The 27,450-nt window shown below is 37.9% G+C and overlaps 1 protein-coding gene across 3 annotated transcripts in view; it reads right to left on the bottom strand.

The window, feature by feature from the left end:
- The window catches only part of Rabgap1 (RAB GTPase activating protein 1), a 123,508-nt gene that overhangs the window by 89,421 nt on the left and 6,637 nt on the right, over positions 1-27,450 (bottom strand). The window contains exons 2-7 of one of the 3 annotated variants that reach the window (XM_076928657.1): positions 26,016-26,202; positions 10,324-10,523; positions 7,205-7,424; positions 6,110-6,314; positions 3,156-3,330; positions 1,735-1,892 (exon numbers count right to left, since the gene is read on the bottom strand). In XM_076928657.1, the coding sequence (XP_076784772.1) occupies positions 1,735-1,892; positions 3,156-3,330; positions 6,110-6,314; positions 7,205-7,424; positions 10,324-10,473 (908 nt within the window). In that variant the 5' untranslated portion in view covers positions 10,474-10,523; positions 26,016-26,202. Of the gene's footprint in view, positions 1-1,734; positions 1,893-3,155; positions 3,331-6,109; positions 6,315-7,204; positions 7,425-10,323; positions 10,524-25,256; positions 25,377-26,015; positions 26,203-27,450 lie in introns of those variants that run through there. The other 2 variants (XM_034494779.2, XM_034494778.2) reach the window with 2 other exon arrangements.

The raw sequence follows: 27,450 nt of genomic DNA, 5'->3' as shown, positions 1-27,450 counted from the left end.
CCAAAGAGACACCAGTTTTAGACAAAACTAGTCAGCTACTATTCTTTTTACTGGAAAGTGATTTTTAGAGATCACAGATTTTCTCATAATTTGATTTTACCTATTATTAATATGACCGCTCATTTTTATGATATGAGCTATATGGGAGAAAATCCGGTCATCTTGCAAAACAGTTCAATTTTAGACACAAAGGATTTGCGTGTAGCCACTGCATTTTACAAATAAGGAAATAGACTGGAGAGGTAAACAGACTTTGAAATTGCCACATGTTAAAAGTAGCAGCAATTTTTAAAAAAAAAAGTCTTAATTTTTATTTCAGGGTCCTTCCTATTATTCAAAGAAATATTTTACTTAAAAAACCAAACCAGCTAGGCATGGCAGCTCAGATCTATCTCAGCCCCTGGGAGGCTAAGACTTAAGGGCTACTATGAATTTGAGGCAGACCTGAGCTTCATTCTGAGGTGATTTTTTTTTTTTTTTTTTTGGTCCACATCGGTTTTTCAAGACAGGCTTTCTCTGATTAGCCCTGAATGGCTCAGAAGTCACACTGCAGACCAGGCTGTTAGGCTGGCCTCAAACTCACAAACTCACAGAATTGCCTGCTTCTATCTCCCAAGTGCTACCTTATATTCTGAGTTCTAAGCCAGTCTGGGCTACACAATGATTTCCATTTTCAAAGAATAATTGAATGAATTAGTAAAATGAAATAATGAGATGAACATCAAACTTAGTAATTTTTAACTGTATATAGAAGGCTCAGCTTGGGACAAAGCCCATTATTTTTCCTTCTTTTGTGTTTAGATAAACTTTAATGGTAAAGCTGGATGTCAAAAACTCTAAGATCTTTAAATAAAAACCAGACAACCAAATTAACAACAACAACAACAAAAGACAAATTGTGCTGGATAGTTTCATGTCAACCTGACATGAGTTGAAGTTGTATGAAGACACCTCAAGAAAATGGCTCCATAAAATCTGCTCTAGGCAAGCCTATAGGACATTTTCTTTAGAGATTAATGGGAAAGGGTACAGTCCATTGTGGGTAGTGTCTTCCTTGGGTTGGTGGTCCTGGGTTCTGTAAGAAGGCAGGCTGAGTAAGCATGAGGAGCAAGCTAGTAAGCAGCACTCCTCCATGGCATCTGTATCAGCTCCTGCCTCCAGGTGCCTGCCCTGTTTGAGTTCCTGTCCCGACTTCCTCCAGTGATAAATTGTGATATGGAAGGGTAAGCTGAAAAACCCTTTCTTCCCCAAGTTGCTTTGATCACCACAGCAATAGTAACCCTAACTAAGATACAAATACAGCGATAGTTGTAGTCTACTTAATGTTGGCCATCTTGGGCCATAATTTTTATCAGCTGTCAGTCAACCATTCTGACTTAATATAGTAAAAGATACTCATAAGATGAACTTTTTTAATGCTTTAAACATTAACACTGTAGCCAGGCAGTGGTGGTACATGCCCTTAATCCCAGCATATAGGAGGAAGAGGCAGGTAGATCTCTGTGAGTTTGAGGCCAGACTGGGCTACAAGAAAAACTCCGTCTCTAAAAACCAAAAAAATTAAAGTAAAAAGATTATAAATCTTTCTTTTCTCCCTTTATTACTGCCATCAACTTACTCCCTGTAGAAGTAATCATTTTAAGTATCAGATGTATCTAGTCTGATCTAGTTTTTTCTGTACCACAAATATAGTGTACTAAAATTCAGCAAAGTAAGTAATTCAAGATGCTCTACCTAAAATAACCTTTACCATCATCTTCTTTTATTTCTAAAGACACAGAGAAGGTAAAGATGTCGCTGTCAGGAGTCTGTGGTGCAGTTGTGGCTGAGAGTGGGGTCTGCTTGGCAGAGCGGCGGAAGGCGGTGGCAAAACTGTAAAGTATCCGGCTTACCTATAAGCAGACATGTCAGGAAAGTGGCTGTTATCATAAGACAGAAAACTCTCCAACCAGTGACTTGCAAAAGCATTTGCTGCTAGACTTGCTTTACATGAAACAAGCAAAATCAACTTTTAGGGATACAACTCAGAACAGCAGTTGTTTTGTGTGTCTGTGTGGGGGGGTCGGTCAAGGAAGGGATTATTCTCGAATGCTGGGCTTGCTCTGTCTCTTGATCTGGGCAGTGGTAGAAACTCATACAGGCTGCCACTGAGGAGGTCTGTACTTTATGCAGAGTCCTTTTGGGGGTCAATGAGATGGTGTAGCAGGTGAAGGCACTTTCTGAGCAAGTCTGGTGATGGAGCTGGATCCCTGAAACTCCATAGCATGGAAGGAGAGGACCAACGACAAGTTGTTTCACACCCCCACTCCCTGAATTATGTACACACACATGGAATCATATAAAAATGAACAGAAAGTACTTTATTAAGGTTAAATGTTTATTTACTTGGAAGAAGGTAATCACTTGTCTTTCCCCTGCAGATTTTTTTTTTCAGTTAATTACCTAATTTGTTAGGTTTCTAAAATAAAATCATCAAAGAGGGATTTAAAAAAAAAAAAAACAGAAATAGTTAATATTAGAACCCTAACAAAAAACACTTCTTAAATGCTAGAATTTATATAAATACATGTTTAATAACCAGGCATGGCTCTAATAAGTTTAGGACCCACTCATAAAAAGTTGCAAACTTGTCACTGTTTGGATAAGGTTGTGAATCTATTCCAACCAACAGATCACACCTCCTGCAGCACTGAATGTGCAAGTGCATGAGTGTGTTCTCTGGTGCATGTGAATGTACACAGGTGTGTTCAGCATACATGGAGGTCAGAAGTTGCAATTGGGTGTCTTTACCTATTTTCTACTGTTTTGAGGCAGAGTCTCTTACTGAACCTGAAACACTCTGTTGAGACTATAATGGCTGGCCAGCAGGCTCCAGGATCCACCTATGCTGGGGTTATTGACATGGACTACCACTACTAGCTTTTTAGTGTGGGTACTGGGGATAGTATTCAGGTTCTCATGTTTATGCAGCAAGCATTTTACTCACTGAGCCATCTCCCTGTCCTGTGGCACTTGTAGCAAGAGAGAAAGTGGTGAAATCTCATTTGTATTTCTCTCTTTTGAAGCCTGCCTGGTCTATGAAATCAGTACCAGGATATCCAGAGATACTCAGGGAATCCTGTCTCAAAACAAAACAAAACAAAACAAAAACTTACAGCTTCTTGTATTTCACAGCGAAAGACATGTATCCTGAAGAGCTCTGCGTTGTAGTGACTTTCAGTGAATGCAAAACAGTCACTCTCAGGAGTCCCATCGTGCCCTCTGACACAGAAGAGAATTTTGTAGATAGGGTAGTTTGCTATTTCAGTGTTCGTTTGAGGATCTAAAAGTCTATCCAGACAAAAACAAAAGAGGTTAATTGTGAGCAACCTATATTTATATTAGGACTTAATTTATTTTTATTATTATTTATTATATTATATAGATATCATATATTATTGTTATATTTATACTAGGGTATCTGTTCAGAATATGATTATGTAAGTCACTTTTAGTGTACTAGTCATGTTGATGTTGAATTCTGATCCATAAGTCACACGTGGATGTTAAGGTTACTCATCACATAATTCCATGATACTAAATCTAGACAGTTATGTGTTTGGGAGAGACATGTAGAAAGGTATTAATATCAGCCATCAGCAAATCTGATTATTTTGTTTGTTTTGGGGTTTTGTTTTTTTCTCTTTTTTTGAGACGGGGTTTCTCTATGCAGTCCTGGCTATCCTGGAACTCAGACTGTAGACCAGGCTGGCTTCTGCTTTCCAAGTGCTTGGATTAAAGGCATAAGCTGCCACTGCCCGGCAGCAAATATAATTCTTATAGCCTACTACTAAATAAAGACAAGATCAGTACATAAATTAAGACTTCCAAAATAGACTAAGACCTTTGCATATGATTATACTGTTAAAAGAATGTGCTATTTGTAAAAGTAAAAACATAACAGTGCACAACAAAGCACAAAAATTGACCTTCAAAAACAACACATAAAATCCCAAAGGACATCATTAAATAATCTATTCATGTGATAGCCACAATATTCTAGACTCTGTTCAGACCACTAAAGACAGAATTATGAAAGGTCAAGAAGACACTTTGTAAATGGCATACTGCATGGCAAAGCTATCAGAGGGGAAAGTTCCTGGCAGCCCTGTTCAAAATGGAGGAACCCCAAGGAGCACTAACTCAGGTTAAAGATGCTTTCACAAAAGCTGTAAGAATGCAGGGCAAGACAGATGTTTGCTCATTTTCTTAAAGAAGGAAAATATATTAGAACAAAGTATAATTTTAGTTTTTAGAATAAGCATTCACTTAAAAAGTAATTAAAAGTAATTAGAATTAAAAGCAATCACATTAAAAGTAATTAGAATTAAAACTAGAATTTGAGATTCTGAAATTGAGACAAATTAAATGTTCAGATTAACTATGTAACTTCCTACTTTCTACATGTAGCGCTATGTTGCTATTATGAAAACCCAACATGTTTCTAAGGGTACTGAAAAGCACAGAAATCACTGATTAAAGTATAAACTGGATCAATTATTTCTACACACAATAAAAGCAGCAATAATAGAGAGGCTTTTGACCCAGTAAGTGTATTAGGACTCTACCCTAAAGAAATATCCAGTGAATTACTCACTTATAAAGTACTCAAATACCTATATGATAGCTGATACTATTATTGGTACTTTTCTCATTATAAAACTAAATGGACTATAATATACATCATGTAGAAGTCCACTGCCAGAAAAAATGTTGACTGACACAATTACATATCCATGTATATGTATATTTATAAACATATACACAGACACACATAAGTATACACTGTATGACTTTAGTATGTACTGTTTTCCCAGATTCATGCACTGAAAGCAGTTGCTATTACTTTAGGAGGTGGTAAACCCTTTGGACAGTTGGTCAAAGCTAGAGGAAAATAGGTCACTGGGAAACGCCCATCTTTTCTCAGGCACTTTTTTGTTTCTCTGTACTTAATGGCTCCTATAAGGTAAGAAACCTTCCTCTACCAAGGCGTTTTGTTATGATATATTGCCTCACCTAAAGACATTGAGCAGTTGACCTTAGACTGAAACCTCTGAAACTAATTGTCAAAATGAATACTTCCTCTTTTTAATCATTCTGTAGGGCTTTATTACAGCAACAGCAATAGTTATACACAGAGTTGTTTTGTGTTTGTGAGACAACTTCAATGCTGTGGCTCAGGAGACAGCTATAACTGTGTCTGTGTGCTCACACAAGCATAAGTGTGAGCAAGTGAGAGAGTATAAGACACATTTACCCACAGAGACTCACTGACTTGGAACTTGCCAAGGAGGCTAGGCTGGCTGGTCAGTGAGCCCTAGGGATCCATCTGTCCCTGCTTCTCCAGCACTGCGATTTAATCAAGAGCCACAATGGTATGAATTTATATATCCCTGTGATAACACAGCTATTTCCTCAGCCTGTATAAAGAGTATTGATGAGTCAAGATTTTGACTGTGCTTGTCAACAGGAAAGTAAAATTAAGAGGGCTTTTTTTTGGGGGGGGGGGGGAGTGGTTTTTTTGAGACAGGGTTTCTCTGTGTAGCCCTGGCTGTCCTGGAACTCACTCTGTAGACAGGCTGGCCTTGAACTCAGAAATCCGCCTGCCTCTGCCTCCCAAGTGCTGGGATTAAAGGCGTGCGCCACCACTGCCCGGCTTGGCTTTTTTTTTTTTTTTTTTTTTAAAACTCATGTTATTTTGTTACTTTTCTAAACCACATTTTCTGTAATTATTTAGCAATTATGTATTTAACTGGATGGTGGCAATCATTTGACTTGGTTATCTTTATTAGTTTGAATTAGTATAAGTAATACCCATTTCTAGAATTTCTCTGGTCTCCGATTTCATTTCTCATTTTAAAAAAGAAAGGGACATCTTTCATGATTATTATGGTTCAACTATCTTCAAGTCATTGAAGTTTCTAATATTCCATTGAGGACTGGAATATGGAGCATGAACAATTAAGCATTTTTCATGAGGGTTGCAATTCAAGAAGATAGGAGTATGGTATAGTATATGTACCAGTGCTTCCTTGTCTAACAGCTCTTAACAGGGGCCTGCCTGTCTTACCTCACAGTTCCTTCAGATACATTCGGCACTGAGAGGGTTACATCTAGAGAAATCTGACACTGACTTCTCAAGATGGACATCATCCTCAAGGCTTCCACTTCACTTCGGGGAGCATTTACTGAGGCACAGCCTAAGTAAGTTAGTTTATTGAAAACCACACTATCCTCATCAGCTACTGGTGTGAAAGGACTTGACACTTCAGAATCTGAAAAAAACAAAAAAATAATAGTGTTGATATAAACAGCAAGTAAACGTCTACACGACTTATCAGGTTAAAAAATCAAGTACTAATTAAGACAGTATATACTATTCCAGGGGGCAAAAACATGTCCATGGGAGCCAGGTAACTTACACTAGAACTCTAATACCAAGATTTTTTTTATAAATTGATGTTAATTCCAAACCCAAAATGTGACCTGAGAGTCAGATCTGACTCCTAATTCCATCTCCTCACTTGTTTTTGACTTTATAATTTACATTTAAACCAAATACACGTGTAGTATCCAAGTATTCTGAAAACGCTGATGTCTTCTGATTGCAGCTACAATGTTTCCAGTACACAGGTAGCTTCTGCATTACCTCCTTCAACACTCTGCTTCCAAGTTAATACATTGTTCTTGACGATGGGCTTTCCTAATTGTTCCGGCCTTTCCGTTCTACACCCTCCCGTTTCCAACTTGCCTTCTGAGAGGCTATACCTGGAGCAAACATCTATTTTCTAACACTATAATCAAAATTCTTCTTTCCTAGAAAACTTTAGTTGTTTCTGATTTTCTGAAACAACGTTTTATACTAATGGTTGGATTTAAAGTCATCATAAATGTCCTGGAAGACTCTTAAAGCCACCTGAAGAAAGGACTGACTTCCTTCTCAGTATGCTATAACTACTTCTGTTTTCTTTGTTGTAACAAAAATACAATTAAAGGAAAAATCAAAATGTTATATGTATCTGACTACATCTTAAATTTAGAAATATGGAGCTTTAGAAAACTTATGATGGTTTTTATTCTGTTCTTGAATCTAGTACTGGACAGAAGACACACAAGTATTAAAAACAATAATCTTAAATTATACATGTAATGTAGTAATCCTAACCTCCTTGTCCAGGTTTCACTGGTAGGCTCATCTCTGGCTTCTGAAGCCCTACCAGAGGCACAGGATTAATGGTGGACGAAGCTGAGAGTTGATCAGAAAGAGGCCCATCTCCTTCCCCATCCAGTTGTGACCTTTCCCCTGGCTGGTCGTCCATGGGAGGATCCATCAGCACATCTGCTAGCTCTTTCTGAAGCTGCTGCTCACTTCCATTCCCTACAATCTAAGCACAAATACATGCATCAGCAAAATGAGAGGTCAGCACTAATTTAAGTGGGTCCATGTTCTAAAGCAAAGTATCACCATTTCTTTTAGAAGGATATCTTCTGAATTTTTTTAAATGGATTATATGCAACAAATAAAGGCTGTAATTGCTGTTTTCATAAAAAGTACACAATGAATCTAAAAATAATGTTCAGATATAGGTAACATACTAACATTAACATTGTTTAATAGCTTTTCTTAAGGAAATGTTCATCCTTCTAAAAATTAAAAGAAATGTCAACTACAGTAAAATTTTACATATATTTTATGACTACTCCTATAAATAGGTCTCCTTCATTTCTGGAGAAGACTTATTTGATACAAACTGGCCTCCAAAGTGCTGAGACACATGAGTAAATCTGACAATGTAGGGCAGTCAATCCTGAGAAATAAAAGCAATGTATTCCAATAATGACTTACTTTATTTATTTTTCTGTTTTTTTGTTTCTTTTTTTTTTTATTATTAAGTTTTATCATGGGCTATAATAGTTTATTATTAGTTGTTCGTAAAAGGAAGTGAAGAAATGCAAGTAAGGCTGCTCAATGTTAAAAAAAAAAAAAACAGGTAACAAAACCAAGTATTGTTACTGGTTACAATACAAAAATAAGTACAAAAAATTAATAATTGATTTTGAAAAAAGATAAAAGAACAAGCTACACTAGAGGACATTCTGAAGACTAAAATCACCAAACATTTATGCTTATTATACACTTTTATTTTCAATGGAATTTTCAGCTAGCTCTTCATCTTCTTATGGCTGGTTTTGCCTGAATGCCTGTCTATACTCATGGAGGCTAAAAGAGGTCAGCAGAGTCCCTGGAATTAAAGCTACAGACAGCTGTGACCTACCACGTGGGTGCTGGGAATCTAACCTGGGTCCTCTGGAAGAGTAGCCAGTGCTCTTCACTGCTAATCCATCTTTCCAGCCCTCCTTACTGATACTATCTGTAGTATTTGATGTCACTGTTATGTATACATCTGTTCTGTAACCATGAGATTTGTTGGGAGCTGATTTTTAGCAGAAAGCGGCTAGATCATCTTTGCAGCCATCTGGAACCATATACCCTGATAGAGACTTGTTTTTCAACAGCCTACAACAGCTGAGCACACTCTGACAAACATCTTGTTTATCCCACATAGCTTGTTTTGCTGTTTAGTGACCCCAGCTGCATGGTGCACTCTTTACCTGTGTTCTCCTGCTTGTGCTTATAAATACCCAGGATTTTCTTGTAATAGAGAATAGGAGAAATAAAGGAGTAACCAGACGTGACTACACACCCTGTCTTGTCTCCATTCTTCGAATCTCTTGCCCCTCCATCCCCACTCTCTCTCTTGACCAGAGCACTTAGCCCCAATTCGTGGGGCAGTATGGACAGCAACATAGTAGCCCCAAAGTGTGGGGCAGTGGGTTCTCAACAGATATTGTATAATTTGTTGGTCATAGCAGAAAAAGACTACTTTGAAACATATCATCTGCTTTTGTTTTGTTTTGTCTGTGTAGCTCTGGCTGTCCTGGAAACACTAAAAGTTAAATTCAAAGGTCACTGACTAGAAGTTTCTGTTGTCTGCTTTGTTTCTTCTCAGTGTATGGATAATTATGTGTCCCTTGCTTTTTCTTTTTTCTTTTCTTTTCTTTTTGGTTAGAAACTAGACACTGTAGACAAGATGTTGTACTGACTCAGGATCCTGATGAGCCCACTTCAGGACTTCTTATTGTTTACATTTGTTGACAATGAAGACACTGAGAGCTGTTTTATGGCGTTCCAGTTGCCTACGGCAAAACTGTGAGTCACTGCTCTGGAACTAGGAGTGGGGACATGGCCCTCTTGAACCCCATTTTCTTTCTTTTTATCTTATTAATTTTTTTCATACAGTATGTTTTAATAACATTCCTCCATTCCTCCCTGGCCATCTTCTTGATTATGCTAGACTGTGGAGCAGATATAATTTTTATCTCAGGTAAGAGAGGAAGAACAAGATGGGGATGCTTAAAGTAAGAGATTCTTACCAGAGTTTCATGATTAAGGCTTTTCATTTGCTGCATTTCTTTTCAAAGATCTCCAAAAACTTTAACACTCTTTTTTTAATTTTTGTTTTAATAATTGTCACCAGTGCTTCTTGGGAATAGGTCACGCTGTTATGATGGAAGTTGCTCTCAGCAAGTTAGCTTTATAAAATGTAAATTAGATCATGTTCCCATTCAAAACTTCCAAAAATTCTCGTTACATTTAGAACAAAGATCAAGTTTGCTACTAAGTTCCAATAGAATCAAGCATGCAAGAGGCTTGCCAGCCCTCAGATCATGAAGAGCCTCCGCCCTCTTAGTGTATGTATCTGCTACTGCCTTTGGAAAGTCTCCCAGTCTTCTACACAGTTTTCTTCATTTCATTCAGAACTCACCATAAATGTCATCCTCACTCCCAACCCCCATTCCTGTCTTCCCCCCCCCCCCAACCAGTTCTCCTGCTTCCTCCCCTGCCCTCTCTCACTGTTTTGTTTTTTTTTTTTTAAACAGGGTTTCTCTGTATAACGGCCTTGGCTGCCATGGAACTCATTTCGTAGACCAGGCTGTCATCGAACAAGAGATTTGCCTGTTTCTGCCTCCTGAGTACTGAGAACAAGGGAACAATTCTGAAGTTTAAAAAGTATATACCATAAGAGTTTTGGCAGGAGCTTTAAAAAATTTAAGAAGCTAATCAAAATAAAAATCCTTAAAGAGTAATAAATATACACAAAATTTAATACCATTGAAAAGTGTATCTATCAATCCTGTGTTTTCCTCAGCTTACTCTTTTATTTATTAGCTCCAAGTTGTACACAGGATTTAGCAAGGCACACATAGGCTGTCAAACTTTACCTTAAGTCCTGTCTTCTCATCATCACTCCCATTATTTGTAGATGGTGTCTCATCTCCTTGCCTGGAAACCAAGACAAAATCTTCACTATTAAGAGTAGACACTGAGTCTGAAGAGACACTGATTTTTCCAACAGAGGCCTTGTCATCCATAACTCAAGAATGAGGCTCAACTCATGAATGGTTAAACGTTTTTTAAATGCCTGAAAAACAAAAACCATAAAGATTCATATAAAATGTCTGCCACATATTTAGTTATGCTCTATTCTTTAAAAAAAAAAAAAAAAAGCTTTTCATTTATTCTGATAAGGGTATTCTGTGCTATGTAGGTCAAGATATTTCAGACTTCAAATAATTAAAACACTCCCTTCACAATAACCCCAACTACTCATAGGGCTGCCTTTGGCACATACTGTAACTCAGGTCTTGGCTTCCAGAAGCAAAGATGAACTCAACAGTACTCTGACCTTTAATTTGTATTGAAGTTAAAACACTTGGTTATTGTGAAAGTGTAATAACTACATTTCCCTAGCATTATCAATACTGAAATTTAAAATACTAGGATGGTATAGCAAACTTTATTTCACATTAATACACAGGAGAGATAAATTCAAGACAGAGAAAGCAGAAACTCTACAACTAGGAAATAACCTCCATTAAAAACTGATAATTTTGCTGGGCGGTGGTGGCGCACGCCTTTAATCCCAACACTTGGGAGGCAGAGGCAGAGGCAGGCGGATTTCTGAGTTAGAGGCCAGCCTGGTCTACAGAGTGAGTTCCAGGACAGCCAGGACTACACAGAGAAATCCTGTCTCAAAAAAACCAAAAAAAAAAAAAAAAAAAAAAACCACCAAAACTGATAATTTCTTAGGACTCAAATGAATATAAATATTATAAAAAGAAATAGCTATAGCTCTGTGTTCACCACATCAATAAAGCTAACCTTTCCAACTTAAATGTCGGCTTACACTTTGAAATTTTTTTAAGATTATCATTTTATTTGTGTATGTACACAGTGTACAGACCAAGAGAGGGCTTCAGATCCCCTGGAACTGAAGTTAATGATGATAGTTGTAAGCTACCATGTGGACACTGAGAACTGAACAAGATCCCCTTGTTCTGACACTGGTCCCCTCCAAGAGCAATAAGTGCCCTTAACCACTAAGCCATTGCTCCAACCTGTGCTTTGAATTTTTACTTGAATATATACTAAGCACATTATATGCCAAATACTATTTTCTCTTCTAAGGCTTAACTAGAAGACCTATCTATCATCTAGAATTGCACCATTCCTAAGTATTAAACAGAAAAACAAACAAAAACATAAATAATATTGAACATAAGGAAATAGCAACCCCAAGGAAAATCATTTAACCAGCTAATGGCACAGATAAGGATAACCTCTATTCTGGACATTCTGTTGTCTTTAAGTTATTCTTCTCCTGCTTAAAGATTAAAGAGTCAGAACCAAACAATGTTGGTCTTTAATCCTAGCACTCAGAAGGCAGAGGCAGGTGTATCTCTGTGACTTCAAGGTCAGCCTGGTCTGCATAGTGAATTCTAGGACAGCCAAGGCTACACATAGAAACCTTATTCTGAAACACAAAACAAAAACAAAAACAAAAGAAGAAAGAAAAGGAAAAGAAAAGAAAAAAGGACTAGACACTCTGGAGTTGTGTCCCAGGACTGCCTAGTCTACATAGCTATGAGTTCTAGGCCAGCCAGAGCTGCACTGGTAGAGCCTGTTTCAAGAAAATAAACAAATAAAATATATTTACAAGACCAAATATAAATTTATAGTGAGGAAGGGTAGAGTGATGCTCACTCATAATCTTAACAGGATGATAAGTCAGGAGGACTGTTGTATGTCTGAGGCTAGACTTGTGCATATAGTAAGTCCCTGTTACAAAATGACCAAATGAGGGCTAAGAACATAGTTCAGCAGTTAAGAGCACTTTCAGTTCCTGCAGAGGACTCAGGCTTTCTTCCTAACATGCACATGGTAGTTCATAAACATCTATAACTCTGTTCCAGGGGACCCCATGTCTTCTGGCCTCTGTGGGTACCAGGCACATATGTGGTGCACATACATAATACAAGCAGACAAAATATGCCAAAATATAAATCAAAATTTTTAAAAATTAAAAAAGAAAAACCACAAAACCTCAAAGAATAGTACAAGACTGAAAATTACCCAGCACTCAGGAGGCAGAGGCAAGCAGATCTCTAAGTTCGAGGCCAGCCTGGACTATAGTGCAAGTTCCAGGACAGCCAGGACTATACAGAAGTTGACAAGTATTTTTAAATAGTCTTCTGAAAAGCCAAAAGAAAAATGTTTTCATTCATCCACTGAGTGGATACAAATTAAACATCTGGTAAAGGTAATGTTAGGAAAATAAATCAAAACTTTAGCAGAGATACAAACTTACATAGTCTAATAGATGTAGATTTAGGGTACCAAACTAAGAGACATGTTGGATAAGCATTAACTTAGAGGTGTGCTGGGAATACAGTCTTCAGTCCCTTCAGTGGTTTCCTGGCTTCTGTACATGATCAGCTCCAGTTTAGTCTGTTTCCTCTACTGTCAGGAGTTCCTCAGTTGACTTGCTCACTTTTACTGGAGTCAAAGGCATTGCTTCACTTGCTCATGTGCAGCCAAGATTTTTGTTACAGCAGTATGCTATGATGAATGTACCCTGATTTTAATCTTCACACTGCTATTTTACAGCTAACAAAACTAATCATGGGCAAGGTGGTGTAACTTGGTCAAAGTATTATAACTAACCGAAATCAAGACAAAAACTGTACTGTTATCTATAGGTCCTAAAGCAGAGCTCTATAAGACAACCATGCCTGTTTAGCTTCTGTACATGATCAGCTCCAGTTTAGTCTGTTTCCTCTACTGTCAGGAGTTCCTCAGTTGACTTGCTCACTTTTACTGGAGTCAAAGGCATTGCTTCACTTGCTCATGTGCAGCCAAGATTTTTGTTACAGCAGTATGCTATGATGAATGTACCCTGATTTTAATCTTCACACTGCTATTTTACAGCTAACAAAACTAATCATGGGCAAGGTGGTGTAACTTGGTCAAAGTATTATAACTAACCGAAATCAAGACAAAAACTGTACTGTTATCTATAGGTCCTAAAGCAGAGCTCTATAAGACAACCATGCCTGTTTATGTCTAATGTCTCAATGCCGAGAAGTCTCTTTTAGAGCTTGTATTTTAAGTTAGTTTTTATGCTGAATTAGTCTACACTCTATTTTAAATTGAAGCTAATAGTGCAACAATAGCAGAAGGCCTAGGAAAACTGTCTAAACTGTCATTCAGTAGGAATGTGGTTTACTGAGCACTACACAGGAAGTAAGACTCCTTCTCTCCAGTCTCCACTGATAGGAGGTAAGAGTCCTTCCCAGCATCCACTATGAGGAGACATCACAGAAAGTGATATATACTTCTGGCAATACTCTAGAGACTTATAGCCTTTGTCTTAAGACACTACAAACTAATGTTTTATTTCAGATTCTATTTTATTCAATTACAAGATACCTCTCCACTATTTAATACATTTTATTCTTTTGCTTTTAAATATCATGTAAATTGAAAACTCAAGCTTCTTTTTGTATTTCATTAATAGCTGTTATCTTTAGCTCCTAGAATAATATAGATGTTTAAATGTGTATTAAACAAGTGAGAAGGTAATACTATATAAAGAAAAAAGACATGGGGACCCAGTGAGAAGGTAATACTATTTAAATTGTATTTGGAGAGATGTAGGAGGAATGGAGATAGGTCCTGTTATATAACTCAGGCTTGCCTCAAACCTATGACCTCCCGAATGCCATTCTTAATCTGTGACATTAAAGCTTGAGATTTGAACTTAGGAAAAACCCTACCAGACCTAGGGTTGGGGTTATAGCTTAGTGGAACATTACTTGCATATAATGTGAGAGGTACAGAGTTTGATCATCCAGAACCAAAATAAACAATAAAAAAAAAAAAAAACCTTACTACACATCAGTTATACTATGTACACTGGTTATACTACTCCTTAAATGTTTAGTCTAGTTATACAGTTTCTGTAAAAAAAAATGATACAGTATCTATCTCACAGGGCTACTGTAAATTGACTAAGGGCTTTATGTAGATATATACAAACAAAAAACTTAATACACACAGAATATTATATGCACTCAGATATTAAAGCTTTTTAAAATTCAGAAGTGTATATTAGCTAATTTGAACAATCTAATTTAGATAGCATATTACTAAACAAAATATATAGACTTATTTATTTATTTATTTATTTATTTAAGATTTATTTATTTTATACATATGAGTACACTATTGCTCTCTTCAGATTCACCAGAAGAGGGCATCAGATTCCATTACAGATGGTTGTGAACCATCATGTGGTTGCTGGGAATTGAACTCAGGACCTTTGGAAGAGCAGTCAGTGCTCTTAACCACTGAGCCATCTCTCCAGCCCACAGACTTCTTAATTGCACATTTGTTGTGGGTTGGTCTGTTGCTATATATTGTAATGTTAAATACTGGCCCTGATTGCCTCAGGGATCAGAGAATCCTCACTTACAATGTACAAAGTAATGCTAAAACCTTGCTCTTTAAATTAAACTATTGGTTCAATAAAGATTATGACAGCCTATAGCTAAGCATAAGAGAAGTAGGTGGGGTTTCAGTTCCTGGGTTTGGTGTCTAAGGAGAACCTGAGGGGGGACAGGAGGAGAGATAGAAGGTGGAGAGAGGAAAAGCTGCCATGGCGTAGGTGAGTCCTTAAATGTGACCATGAGGGTTGGGTGGTAAGAGCCGCCTAGATGGAACATGGCAAGAGGATTATATATGCTGGTCCAGGGAGTGGTACTATTTGGAGGTGTGGCCTTGTTGGAGTAGGCGTGTCACTGTGGGCGTGGGATTTAAGACCCTTGTCCTAGCTACCTGGAAGCCAGTCTTCTCCTAGCAGCCTACAGATGAAGCTCCTCCAGCACCATGCCTGACTAGACTCTGCCATACTCCTGCCTCGATGATAACAAATTGAACCTCTGAACTGTAAGCCAGCTCCAGATAAATACTGTGCTTATGAGACTTGCCTTGATCATGGTGTCTGTTCACAGCAGTAAAATCTTAACTAAGACATAAAGTTATTGATGGAGAAGTAGCTTAGAGAGTAGATATCTGCCCAGCTAGAGTGCATTAAAAGCTTATCATAAATATAAAAGTTTTGTCATTTATCTAGGAACTAAATAATCAAAGGTAGGGTAGAAACCCCCAATTGAGATTAAATATTTACTATAACACATATTGTAATTTATTTTAATCTAAATAAAGAAATACTTTGAAAAGAAAATCTTATTTTTGTACAGCACAACAGAGTAAAATCTATCCTACTTACAGAAGAAAGAATGTCAGCACTTTGGGGGAGGGAAAAGTAACAGAGTTCTATGTTGCTCAGGATGGTCACTAACTCAACTCTAGCAGAGGATAACTATGACACCCCTAGGATTACTGGTGGTGCCACGCCTTGTTTATAAAGTGCTATGAATCAAATCCCAAACTGTGTGGATGCCACACATACACTTTATAAACAGAACTACAGCCCCAGCCCTCCCATGACATGAACACTATGTCATGGTGTTTGGTAGATACTAAAAAGGATTGTTCTTTTTTTTTTTCACAAGAGTGGTAAGATTCAAATATGTTACCAAGAGCCCCATGTTGGTAAGCAGAACTTTGGAATGTTTCCTTTTCTACATATCTTAATAAAATCAGGCTGGGCATGGTGGCACATGTCTTTAATCCCAGTACTGGGAAGGAAGGAGCAGTGGATTTTTATGAGTGCAAAGCCAATCTTATCTAAATACATAGTGAGCTCTAGCCAGCCTATACATAGTGAGGCTATTTCAAAACAAACCCAAAAAGCCAAAAAGAAAATAAGTACAAGTCAAGTCACATAAGGTGATAGGTGATTTCTTTCACTTATGCATCCTTCGGCATATTTCAAAGTCCAATGATGTTATTTTTTCATACCATCCAACCTTTCGTTACTTTTATCCTACTAACACATGAAAGACCACTAGAGATTTTGACTGAAATAATCTCAGCTAGGCCAGGCCAGGAATGATAGTACATGCCAGTGATCCCAGCACTTAGAAAGCTGAGGTAGGGTTATTAAACATTCAAATTTAGCAGGGAATGTAGGACTCTCTATTACAAAAGTTTAAAAAGGCAGGCAGGCAGGCAGGCAGGCAGGCAGGCAGGCAGGCAGGCAGGCAGGCAGGCAGGCAGCTATGCAATTCTAGCACTCATAGTTTGAAACAGACAGCCTGGGCTACACTGTGAGTCTTTGCTTTAAATAAACAAATAAATAAAATGGGGAACAACAATAAATCTCTTTATAAACTTTTTGCACAAATTCAATGCTTTGTGACATTAAATGACAATTTTATGTTTGACTATGCACTTCTACAAAAAACACAGAAAACAATGCACCTGAAGGGCAGTGAGATGGCTTGTTGGATAAAGGCATTTGACACTAAGCCTAGTTACCTGAGTTCCTGAGTTCTATTCCCAAAACCAGTAGAAAATAACCAACTCCCAGGAGCTGTCCCTCTGACTTCTACATGCATAGTGGCTCCCTCCACACACAAATGACTTTTAAATATATCTAACTCTCGCTGAATGAAGACACATATTCATTCTTGATCTCTTACAGATTCCATTAATGTGTTTTGAAATGGAAAGTAGTACAATAGAAATCATTGATTTTTTCAGATACAAATTTAAAATTTGTATTGTTTCTAGTTTCTAAAATAAATCTCATCGGTTAACAGTGAATTTACTTGTGGTCAGGCATGGTGGTATAGGCTTTTAATGTCAGCAATTGGGAGGCAGAGGCAAGTGATCTCTCTAAGTTTGAGGCCAGCCTGGTCTACATGAGTTCCAGGTCAGCTATGGTAATATGTATAGCTACATAGTAAGATCTTGAGCCCAGGTATCATTTTAATCTTACCATACAATCAAATCATACTACAAATCTTCCAAATAGTCCACTAACTTTTAGGCTCTTAAGTCGTTGTACATGGTGGTTCCTAAGTGAGAAATATGTCTCTATTTCTTCAGTGAGCTTTTCCCCCCTCCAATAAAATTTAATGACCTACTTAAGGAGCCAGTCCTTCCATTCTCCTTCTGAAATGTTCATTATCTCATGCTAGTGCTTCTAAGTCTTTTTGTTTGCTTTTAGGTCTTAACACAAGAATTATGGTATATACTACACCTATCCTGTAGTCATTTTAGAAGTAAATATTAACTATAAACCACCACATTACATGTTGGAAATTCATGGCTGCAATGCAGTATACCCGAACTATTTGTGAGCAAGAGACTATGTTTTATTTATATTATCTTCATATGCTTGCTTACTAGAAGTGCTCAGTGAAGCTGAATAGTCGGTACACCGCCCTCCAAATCCATGTATTTCTCATCCATGCATTAAACTGAGGATCCAAAATATATAAAAAATTATTACATCCATACCCAACATGTACTTTCCTCCCATAGCACCTAAAAATACAACATAACAAAAGAAAAGTATTTACATTATATCAAGTATTCTAAGATGTGAGTTAAAAAAAAGTATATGGAATATGCAAAGGTGCCCAGATTATATGCAAATATTCTACCATTTTTGCATGAGTAGGGGGTCTTTGAATGACTCTCATACCCTGTAACATACTGGGGAACAAATACTGCATGAGTGTAATTAGTAGGATATAGTAATAGAAAGACAACTGACTAATATGCTATACTATATGCAAGTACTTGGAAATATAGCTACAGAAGACTGATAATAAGAAAAAAAACAAAACAAAACAAATCCAACAACAGCACATTCTTTTGAGACAAAAATCTCATGGCATAGCCAGCCCTATCTGGCCTTAAAATCCTAGTTCCTTACCTCAGCCTCCAGGGTGCTAGGATTATAGGAGTGTGGCAACTACCCTAGCTACTACCCTTGACCATCTCTGACTCTATCAAAACCTCAAATGTCGTGGCCAAGAAGATAGTTAAACAAAACTGAGTTTCAAAATATACCCTGATTCCTTAGGAGCACACACATTCACCCCTTCACTCTTACTTCTCGTCATTTTTCATTGTTTAGTAAGTAAACTGTGTTGTTCAATAAGCAAATGAGTATAGCTTTATGGAGTCGTAAGGAGGATGCTTAACAAACCTTGCTAAATCTAAAAAGAAAGTGATATGTATTAAGTACTGAGTGCCAATTTTAGGCACAATGTGGAACTAAAAAGCACTCAAAAACATTGTCAGTGCCATACTAACCTTGTCAGATGAATATTAACTTTGTATGACAGACCAAAGCTAAAACAGGTTAGGTAATTTGCTTTGGTTCACAGAGAAATTATGAAACTTAGTGGAAACCCAGGCGCCTAGGTGTTCTGCTCTTTTCTGAGCAGTATCTCACTCCTTGGTATCCCTATCTCTGTTCTTTATGTATTCCAGCCTGTCTTCTGGTTAATATTACTTTCAGCTCAGGGACTACAACACAAAGTAACAAAACAAGATCCAAAGCTGTCATAGCAGGCCAATTCCCACAGGGTCTTTATCTTTTAAAGTAAAATGAGTACGGGGAAGATGGGTCAGCAGCAAAAGTCACTATTGCCATGACAATCAAGAGGACCTGAACTCAGATCCTTATGTCCCATTTTAAAGAATAGAAGCCAGGCAATATAGTATATGCCCATAACCCCAACATCAGGGTGTAGGTCAAGGAGAACACTGAAGTTCACTGACCAGGTAACTAACCGATGGGCTTCAGGTTCACCAAGAGAAACTATCTTAAAACAAATGCAAGAGGACAATCCCCAGTGTCCACCTCCAGCATCCACAGACACAGGTGCACCCCATACCCAAAACCCCCAGCAAGGGTCTATGGTGGGGCTCAGCTGCAGAGCACAGGCCTGGCATGTGTGAGGCTTTGGGTTTGATCCCCAACACTAAATCTAAATAAGCAGAGTAATAAGAGAATACATACACTGGTCTTAGCTATTTTCATTTTGTCAGTTCTAAACTTGTTTTTCTTGCACTATTTTTCGCATGCCTTTCTCCTAGTCTGCCCCCAGAAAAGGAAGGGACAGATCTAATTAACTCAATGAAAACCTCCCCTGCCTTTAAAAATATAAATTATTTCCCAACACTAATTGCTAAACAATAGGTATAGCTTTGTTTTAAAGTCTGACTTTTAACTTAAAGCTGCTGCTTTAAACTGTATTAAGTGAAGTAATGAAACATGTGAAAGTAAGCCTTCTCATTAATTGAAGCTTAAATTTAAAAACCAAAACCAACCAAACAAAAAAACATTATCTTGGGTATACTTGAAAATAAAAATTAGAAAGCCAACTTATCTGAAAGTTACTCTTTAACGAGTTATGAGACAAAGTTTTCTTCCAAGTGTTCCACAAGTTGCAATCCTTTCTACCATCACAGTCAAATACACATGTGCCACAACTTCACCACTTGAGACATGTTTAAGTGTCAGGTTCTGTGGCACTAAGCCCATCCACACCACCACCTTCTAGAATTTCTCTCATCTCTAGTCTCTTGCAGCCATCATTCTATTCTATCTTCTGTTACCATGACTGCTGTACCCCTGGGTACCTCTTAGGCAACAGAATTACAGAATATCTATCTGTTTCAAGGTGGATTCTTTCATTACTATGTCATTAAAGTTAATCAATGTAGAAGAGATGCACCACTTTTTTTTTTTTTAAGAAAAAGGATTTTGTTTAAAGGCTTAATCACAAGTTTCAAATATGTATTTGTTTATCTATATCACCTAGGTTAAAACTCTGAAAGTTCACAGAACAAGGGGCTAGAGAGAAAGCTCATGAGCTAAGAGTATTTATTATTCTTATAGAGGAGTTGGTTTGGACCCCAGCACCATATTCTCTCACATACCCTGGAACTCCAGTTCCAGGGAATGTGACAGCCTCTTCTGGCCTCTATAGGGACCAGGCAGGCAATTAAACAATATCCTTACCAAACGAATATAAAAAAAAAAAATGCCTACAGAAAGTCAATGTTTTCAGTTATTTTTCATTTTCTCATGAGTAATCATGCCTTCTTGTTTATCAAAAGGTAATAATGTAATAGGTTAAAAAGAGAGTAAGATTTAAATTTTTTTTCCCCTTAAAACCTTATACAAGGTTGTGACTTTAGTTATGTAACATGAGGGGACTGAATCCTACTATTTTATGAATTATCTAAGAAAGGAGAGAAAACACCAGGTGCTTTACAGTACAATATTAAGTAGGTCCATTTTGATCAATGAAGAAACTGAATCTCAAATTTATCAAGTAGCTTTATCTCCAATCACATATTAAATTAAGTCTAAGATTTGGGGATATCCATGTTTTTCTGTTCCCACAGTTGAGACTCCTCCGACTATACCTCGATATGACAATTTTCTTACCTGTGCTGATTGGCTGAATGCAATAATGCTGATACTGAAGACAGAAAGGGCTAAAATGGTCTTCCGATTTCCGGTGCTCCTATGGCTACTTTAGGAAACTACTTTTTCTTCCCTCTACAACTCTTAAGTATGTTGGCTTCATACCACTTCAAACCACTATCTCTAAAACTATTTAAATTGCTATTTGAAATCCATTTTCACAACAGCCAGAAACAATAGGAAAATTGGCTTAATATTAATGAATTACTAGTGCTTATTGTCAAGGTCATTTTATTCTTCCAAGCTCTGCTAGCAAATTTTTCAGAACAGATTTAAGAAGCACAATTTACATTAGCATTGTATAAATATAAAAATATAAATACTTTAAAACACTGTAAGGCCTTTCAAAGATTTTTTTTTAACCCTTTTAGGAAATTAGTCAACATAACTCCTCCTTATGCATAATTAAGAAAATTAATCTTTTACATTTAGAATATCCACCTACTGTACTTGAGATCTGAAATATCTGATTATTCACCTCTCTTTACTGTTTGTGAACTTAATATCAAGCAAACAAGTCATTCAGTAGAAGACTAAATCCTAAGAGCAATATAGTTTCTCTTTTCTGTAACTTGTTTGTTTTTTCAGAGGAATATGTAAAATGTTTGATAGAAGCCTGGTCAATACTGACAAAGGGATGGAGGGACATTAGGGAAGTGTATCAAGCACATGGTAGGCAGTTTATTATCATCTCACACTACTGTAATAGGCATTTGTGCCAGAAGATACAAAATTCACATATATTTAACTTCCATTCATGTACTAAATCTATCTGAAAAAAAGTTTTCTTAAAATCAAAACCAGAATATTGTAAACACAGGACTGGTTTAGTATTAGCATTTCACACTTAGACAGAAATCAACTTTCTACCTGAATATCTGGAGGATGCAATAGATAAAGATACTACAATAAATAAATCATTTTTCTTCTGCAAGTAATCAGAGGTCTAGATACCAAAAACAAAGTCTTGTGTCATTGAACAGTTCATTAATCAGGACACCTTTAAAGGCACTGAGCTCACTACAAAAATATTAAAATCATTGGCCATTTCCATAAACATTGTACATATACTCAACATGTAATCTAATGTACTTACTATACTTCTAACATCCTCAGAGTTGAGTTGGGCATAGTGGCTCACCTTTAATCCCAGTTCTTGAGGGGCAGAGAGGCAGGTTTTTGAGTTCAAGGCCAGCCTGGACTACATACTGGATTCCAGGACAGCAAGAGCTACATAGTGAGACAGTGAGAACCTATATGAAAAAACAACAGCAACAACAAAACCCCATTCTCAGTCTGCATGCATAATGCAATACTCATCCTTAGAAGTAGATCAAGACTGTACACTGTAGGTTGTAATTCTCAAAATGGCTGGCGGAAAATGGGTAGAAAGTGCTCAAAAACAAATTACTGTTAAATTTTGAGTAACACTATGTTAAATTTATCACAGAAACTCAGTTACTATACCATAAAAAGTCCAACACAAGCTACCAGTGAGGTGCATTTTAGTATTTCCAGCAGCCAACAGAAGACCGGGGCTACACTGGCCTAGAGAGAGAGACTACTAGCTTATGATGTAAGTACTGATCTGATAAAACCTTAACCATAAACCCTTAACAATTATGTACTGGGTTAAGTGCAAACTTCTAAATTTGGCAACACAGGCAAACAATTAAAATCTATTTTCATATTTTACTGCCAAGGTAATACTAATTAGCAACCATTATGAACTTACAAGACAGAATTGGTGTTTTATTTTACTTTTTAGTGACTAAAAGAAGGGATGGGGGTACGAGGCCTTATAAAACTCTACTCTGAAGAAGAATCTTCTGAGTATTATGGTAAATGTGAATAGAGAAAGGAAACCTCCAGGCCAAACTCTATAAAGTGACATGTTCATGACTTGCACACTTCCATATTTGGTCAGGGTTTGGACATGAAGAGAAACAAGGCTTTAGAGCCATCAACAGTGCTGCACTCTAAGTGTAACAGCTATGCTAATGGCGGTTTGCTCACATTGTTTTTAACACTGACAACACCAGGAGAGGGCAGAAGTGGAGAATGGCCAAGTAACCCGTTTGTGAAAATTCAAAATCAAGAAACCATTTAAGCAGCTTTAGGTAAGGGTTTTCCTTTCAGAAATTTATGGGGGTATCTATTCCTTATCTTTGAATTTTCTTTCCTTAGGGTCTAACTATGAATAATTGCTTTAAAAAGAAAAAACAATACAAAGTACCAAAATGATTTAGGTACATGGTTAAACAAGGACCTGAAGATGAATAATGTTTTAGTTCCAAGAAAATACTGACTCTTGTCTATTTATTTACTTGTTAAAAAAAAAGTCTAATGATAAATGACTATCTGGGAAGTTGCAAAGATACTTATGGGCAGGCTATGTCATAACATTAGGACATCAGTGTTCTCATGAACAAACTCAACACTGGTCCTGATTTAAACAAAATAATCCCTGAAAGTGACTTGCTATAACAATTACTAGGGAATTATCTTTCATAGTAGGCTTTATCTAGCAGGAAATTTACTAAATAAAATGACTTTAAAAGTTCACTTATTTAAAAGTCATGCCTCTATTGTGGATAATGTGCACAGTACACTGAGAAAAGGGAAGATCCCATGTTTAAGAGTCATGCTATGCTGCTAATCACCTGTAAATTGTAAACAAAATACTATGGCAAAATTCACAGTTGTTGAGTTCCCAAAAATAGTTTAGTAAAGCCATTGAGTTAACTGAAAACTGTTTAAAAAGTAAATCAAAGGAAGGTTGTACAGTATAGTGTATCTTGGTGGCAGATCACAGAATTTCATCATTAGTCATGTAGACGCACACAAACTCACAGACACAGCTGAAGAAACTGAAAAAAAAAAATGTACCACAACATAGCAATATGGTAACTTTAATTATGAAACTGATCTGATATTTTGTATTAAAAATGTAAATTTTATTTGTTTTTTGGTGGTTGTTCTTTGAGATAGGGTCTTGCTATGACCTCATGATTCTCCTACTTCAGCTGCTGAGCATGACATGTAAATTAAAATGTACATACATACAAATTAATCATTCAAATTTTAATTCAGATTCTGACCTTTAAGGAAGATCATAAATAATCCTATCCTATCCTCATTTCCTAACTAAGCTTTGGCTAAATCTTCAATATACAATATAATCTACAGTATTATGAATAGATATGGATTAATACAACAGGTCTTTCGCTTACATTAAAAAGTTATACATGCATTTCTTTGGCACCAGAGCTTTTTTTCCAAATGACTTTCTAGTTTGACAATTTCACTATCGTCCATTGTTTCTTTGCCTAGATAAACAAAGTAGCTGGAAGCCCACATACTTACATCACATTCTATTCACAAGAATGTAAATACAGGTGTTGTTCTAAATGAAAATATCAAATACATTGCGAAACTCTGTCCCTGACATTCTTCTCCCGTGGTAGGGGGACCCATCCCCCACCCCTCTATCTCAAAGTCAAGTTGGAGCACGGTTTTTCAAAGGAGTGCTACAAGCATGGACATGCGTTTAATAGTCTGCTTAGGACACCTGTTTCCAAGATAAGTGGATCCTTTGGGCACCACAGGTATGAGTATGATTGTAAAAGCAGGTGCAGATTACCAAAGAAGGTATTACTAAAGACTATGGACCTGGCTACTATTAGGGGATGGACAGCGCACCCCTGGAAGGCTGGAGAAAGCCTTTGGACTGACTCACAAAACCCTGAAGGGTGCTGAAACTGAAGACACAAGGCAGGACCAGGCAGGCGTTTCTTTTAGAAAGAGTGCGATGCCAGAGACATTTTAAACGCAGGTGGAGAGAATGAGGCAGAAAATACCAGTAAGAGAAAGCAGAGCGACGCTGAAAGTCTTTCAAATTAGGCGCAGCCAAAGAAGCCAACCCGAGGCCCAAGGCAACCTCAGTCACACACACACCGACACAGTGGGCAAAGGGAGAAACTGAGGCAGAAGACACCGGCAGATCTCCAAACAAGATCAAGACAAAAACACAAAAGTGAAGAGAAACCGGCTTTGTTGGGAGGGGAGAGATCTCGCACAAGGGAGCAGCAGTTGCAAGGCTTGGAGACAGACACCCACCCAGACAGGGGGAACCGGTTTGGGCAGGGGTTGGGGGGGGGTGGCGGGGTAGGGCCCGCGCGTGCGCCATCTGCCCTCCGTAGCCGCTCCCCCACACCCATCTCCGCTCCCCTCAGGGCTCGGCCCGTCGAGGAAGCCCCCCCGTAATCCCCGGCCCGACCCCACCCGGAGGGGAGAGAAGGCAGCCGGATTCTAACCCGGGCGGCAGAAGAACCCTCGCCTCCGGGGTAAGGAGACCAGGGTGAGAGGAGGGGAACGGCGACTGTACCGGACCTGCTGCCGCCGAGCGCTGTCCGGGAGGCCCCGCCGCCTGGGCCTCCCCGCCGCCCCAGCCCCCTGCTCACGTGAAGCAACTCCTTCCGCCCTCCGGCCCGCCCCCCGCCCCACTTCATAGGCCCCGCGTCCTCCCGCGAGGCGGAGCTTCCTTCCCGCACCCCACCTGGGCTCAGAGCCGGCCCAAGGATCCGCGCTTGCGCACAGGGCTCGAACTCTGCCACCACTGAGACTGCAGCCGAGGGCCAGGAGGGATCTCTGTGTCCACCTTTCTGAAGCAAGTCCTGTTTGCCAGGCGGCACTTAACTCCCCCAACATTTACTGAGGCGCACACAACCAAGGACTGTGATAGTTTATTTTATAAAAACATGTCTCTCAGTTCAGCTTTACCCCAAACTTGCGGTGCTGAAGATGTGACCGAATCCGATATACAAATCAAACATCGGGCTCCAAACAGTGACCTGGGTTTCAGGTACTGAGGAAACTACGAAGGAATGCGGTTGTTTCAGTCTGTGACTCGAGGATGAGAATTTTATTTGGAAAGGTATTACAAGTCGAATACAAAGCAACAGCAATAAAGCGAACTTTAAAATTCCTATCCGGAAAGAACAACGTAGCTGAGAACAAAACAAGTGTGCAAGTTTTTTGAAAGTTATTACTTTGTTGTTACTGAAGATTGCACCTAACACCTCATGCGTTTATCACGCAGCTAAACCCCAGACTTATTTTTAATTTTGAGACAGGGTGTCACTGAGTTACCTTTGTCGGACTTGAATACACTTTGTAGAGCAGGCAAGCCTTGAACTTTCATCCTCTGGTCTTGATACCCCGAGTAGCTAGGATTACAGGTCTTCGATACTAGGCCAGGCACTGCTGCTACACAAGACTTAGTAATTTATACTTCTAAAGCCGCTTATTCTTTATTTGAACGTGGTACACTCTTTTCCTGTGAGTCATTTACAACGAGAACCAGGAAAGCAATTAAAAAAAAAAAAAAAAAAAAACTTTGCTGCTACACTTCCCCTTTGTGACTTGTCCTTCACAAAACACATAAACTCCTGTGGGATAAGAGTAATGTTTCCTTTTCCTTATACACACCCACTTTTAAGTCTTCAAATAGTATGAGAAAGAAAGTATAATCTCGTGCACTCCTAACAAAATGTTTACTAGTTTGGTGGTCAACTTCCATGTATTTCTTGATTCATAAGTACAGTCAAAGTACATGTGTAAATGAAGTTTTCTTAAATAAAACTTTATTACATAATCAGGAGAAAAAAATTAAAAAATAGAAACAAGTTAAGACAAATTTGGAATGTCACATTTCACCACCAATGTTAACATTTCAGTTGACAAGCTCAGTTTAATAATCTAATCTCTTTTTGACACGGGCCTCATGTAACTCAGGCTAGTCTCAAACTCTTGATCCTCCTGCCTCTATCTCCCAAATGCTGGAATAACAAACCAGTCTAGTAATCTTTTTTTAATTAATAACACCTACCTTACTTCTGATTAACACATTTAATTATTAGACTATCAGTTGCAACTAGTTAATGCCTTTTAAGTTTTTAAAATGTGCAATTTGAAAATGAATGGCTCTTTGCAGATAACTAAAATAAAATGAAAGTAAAAAAATTCCTGGATTTGAATATTTGCTTCAAAAAGTCTGCATTAATTAGTGAATTAGTTTGTCTTCTAAACCCTGTATTTTTTGCTAACTAGAAGCTGTATTAGAAGGTTCAATGAGTCACCTAGAATGTTGTGCTAGACTTGCTTCCTGATACTACATACAATGCAAATTACTTAGCACATAGTATTACTTATTGTGTAGAGCATGGGATGCTGATTTAGTAACGATGCTTGTTTACAGACTCTAACTCTGCTTTTTTTTCCTCTCTGTTTCTCATGTATTCCTAGATAGCCTCAAATTCAATTTAGCAGATGATGACCTTGGATCTCTGATCCTATTAACTCTACCTCCCAATGCTTGGGATTACAGGCATACACCAAGACACCCAGTGTTATATATGGTGTGTGGTATCAAGCATAGGGTGGTTTTGCCTGCTAAGCAAGCACTCTACCACCTGGGCTAATTCTCAGCTCCTGTAGGGTCTTTTTATTGTTGCTATTTCAAGAGAGGGACACCATGTAACCAGAGTTCTTTTAAAACATAGACTTTAGTCTATTTTAGTGCCTA

This window comes from Arvicanthis niloticus, chromosome 2 (assembly GCF_011762505.2).
Source record: "Arvicanthis niloticus isolate mArvNil1 chromosome 2, mArvNil1.pat.X, whole genome shotgun sequence".
NCBI lineage: Eukaryota > Metazoa > Chordata > Mammalia > Rodentia > Muridae > Arvicanthis > Arvicanthis niloticus.
Note: the sequence above shows the minus strand (reverse complement) of the source record. Positions and strands in the feature narration are given on the sequence as shown.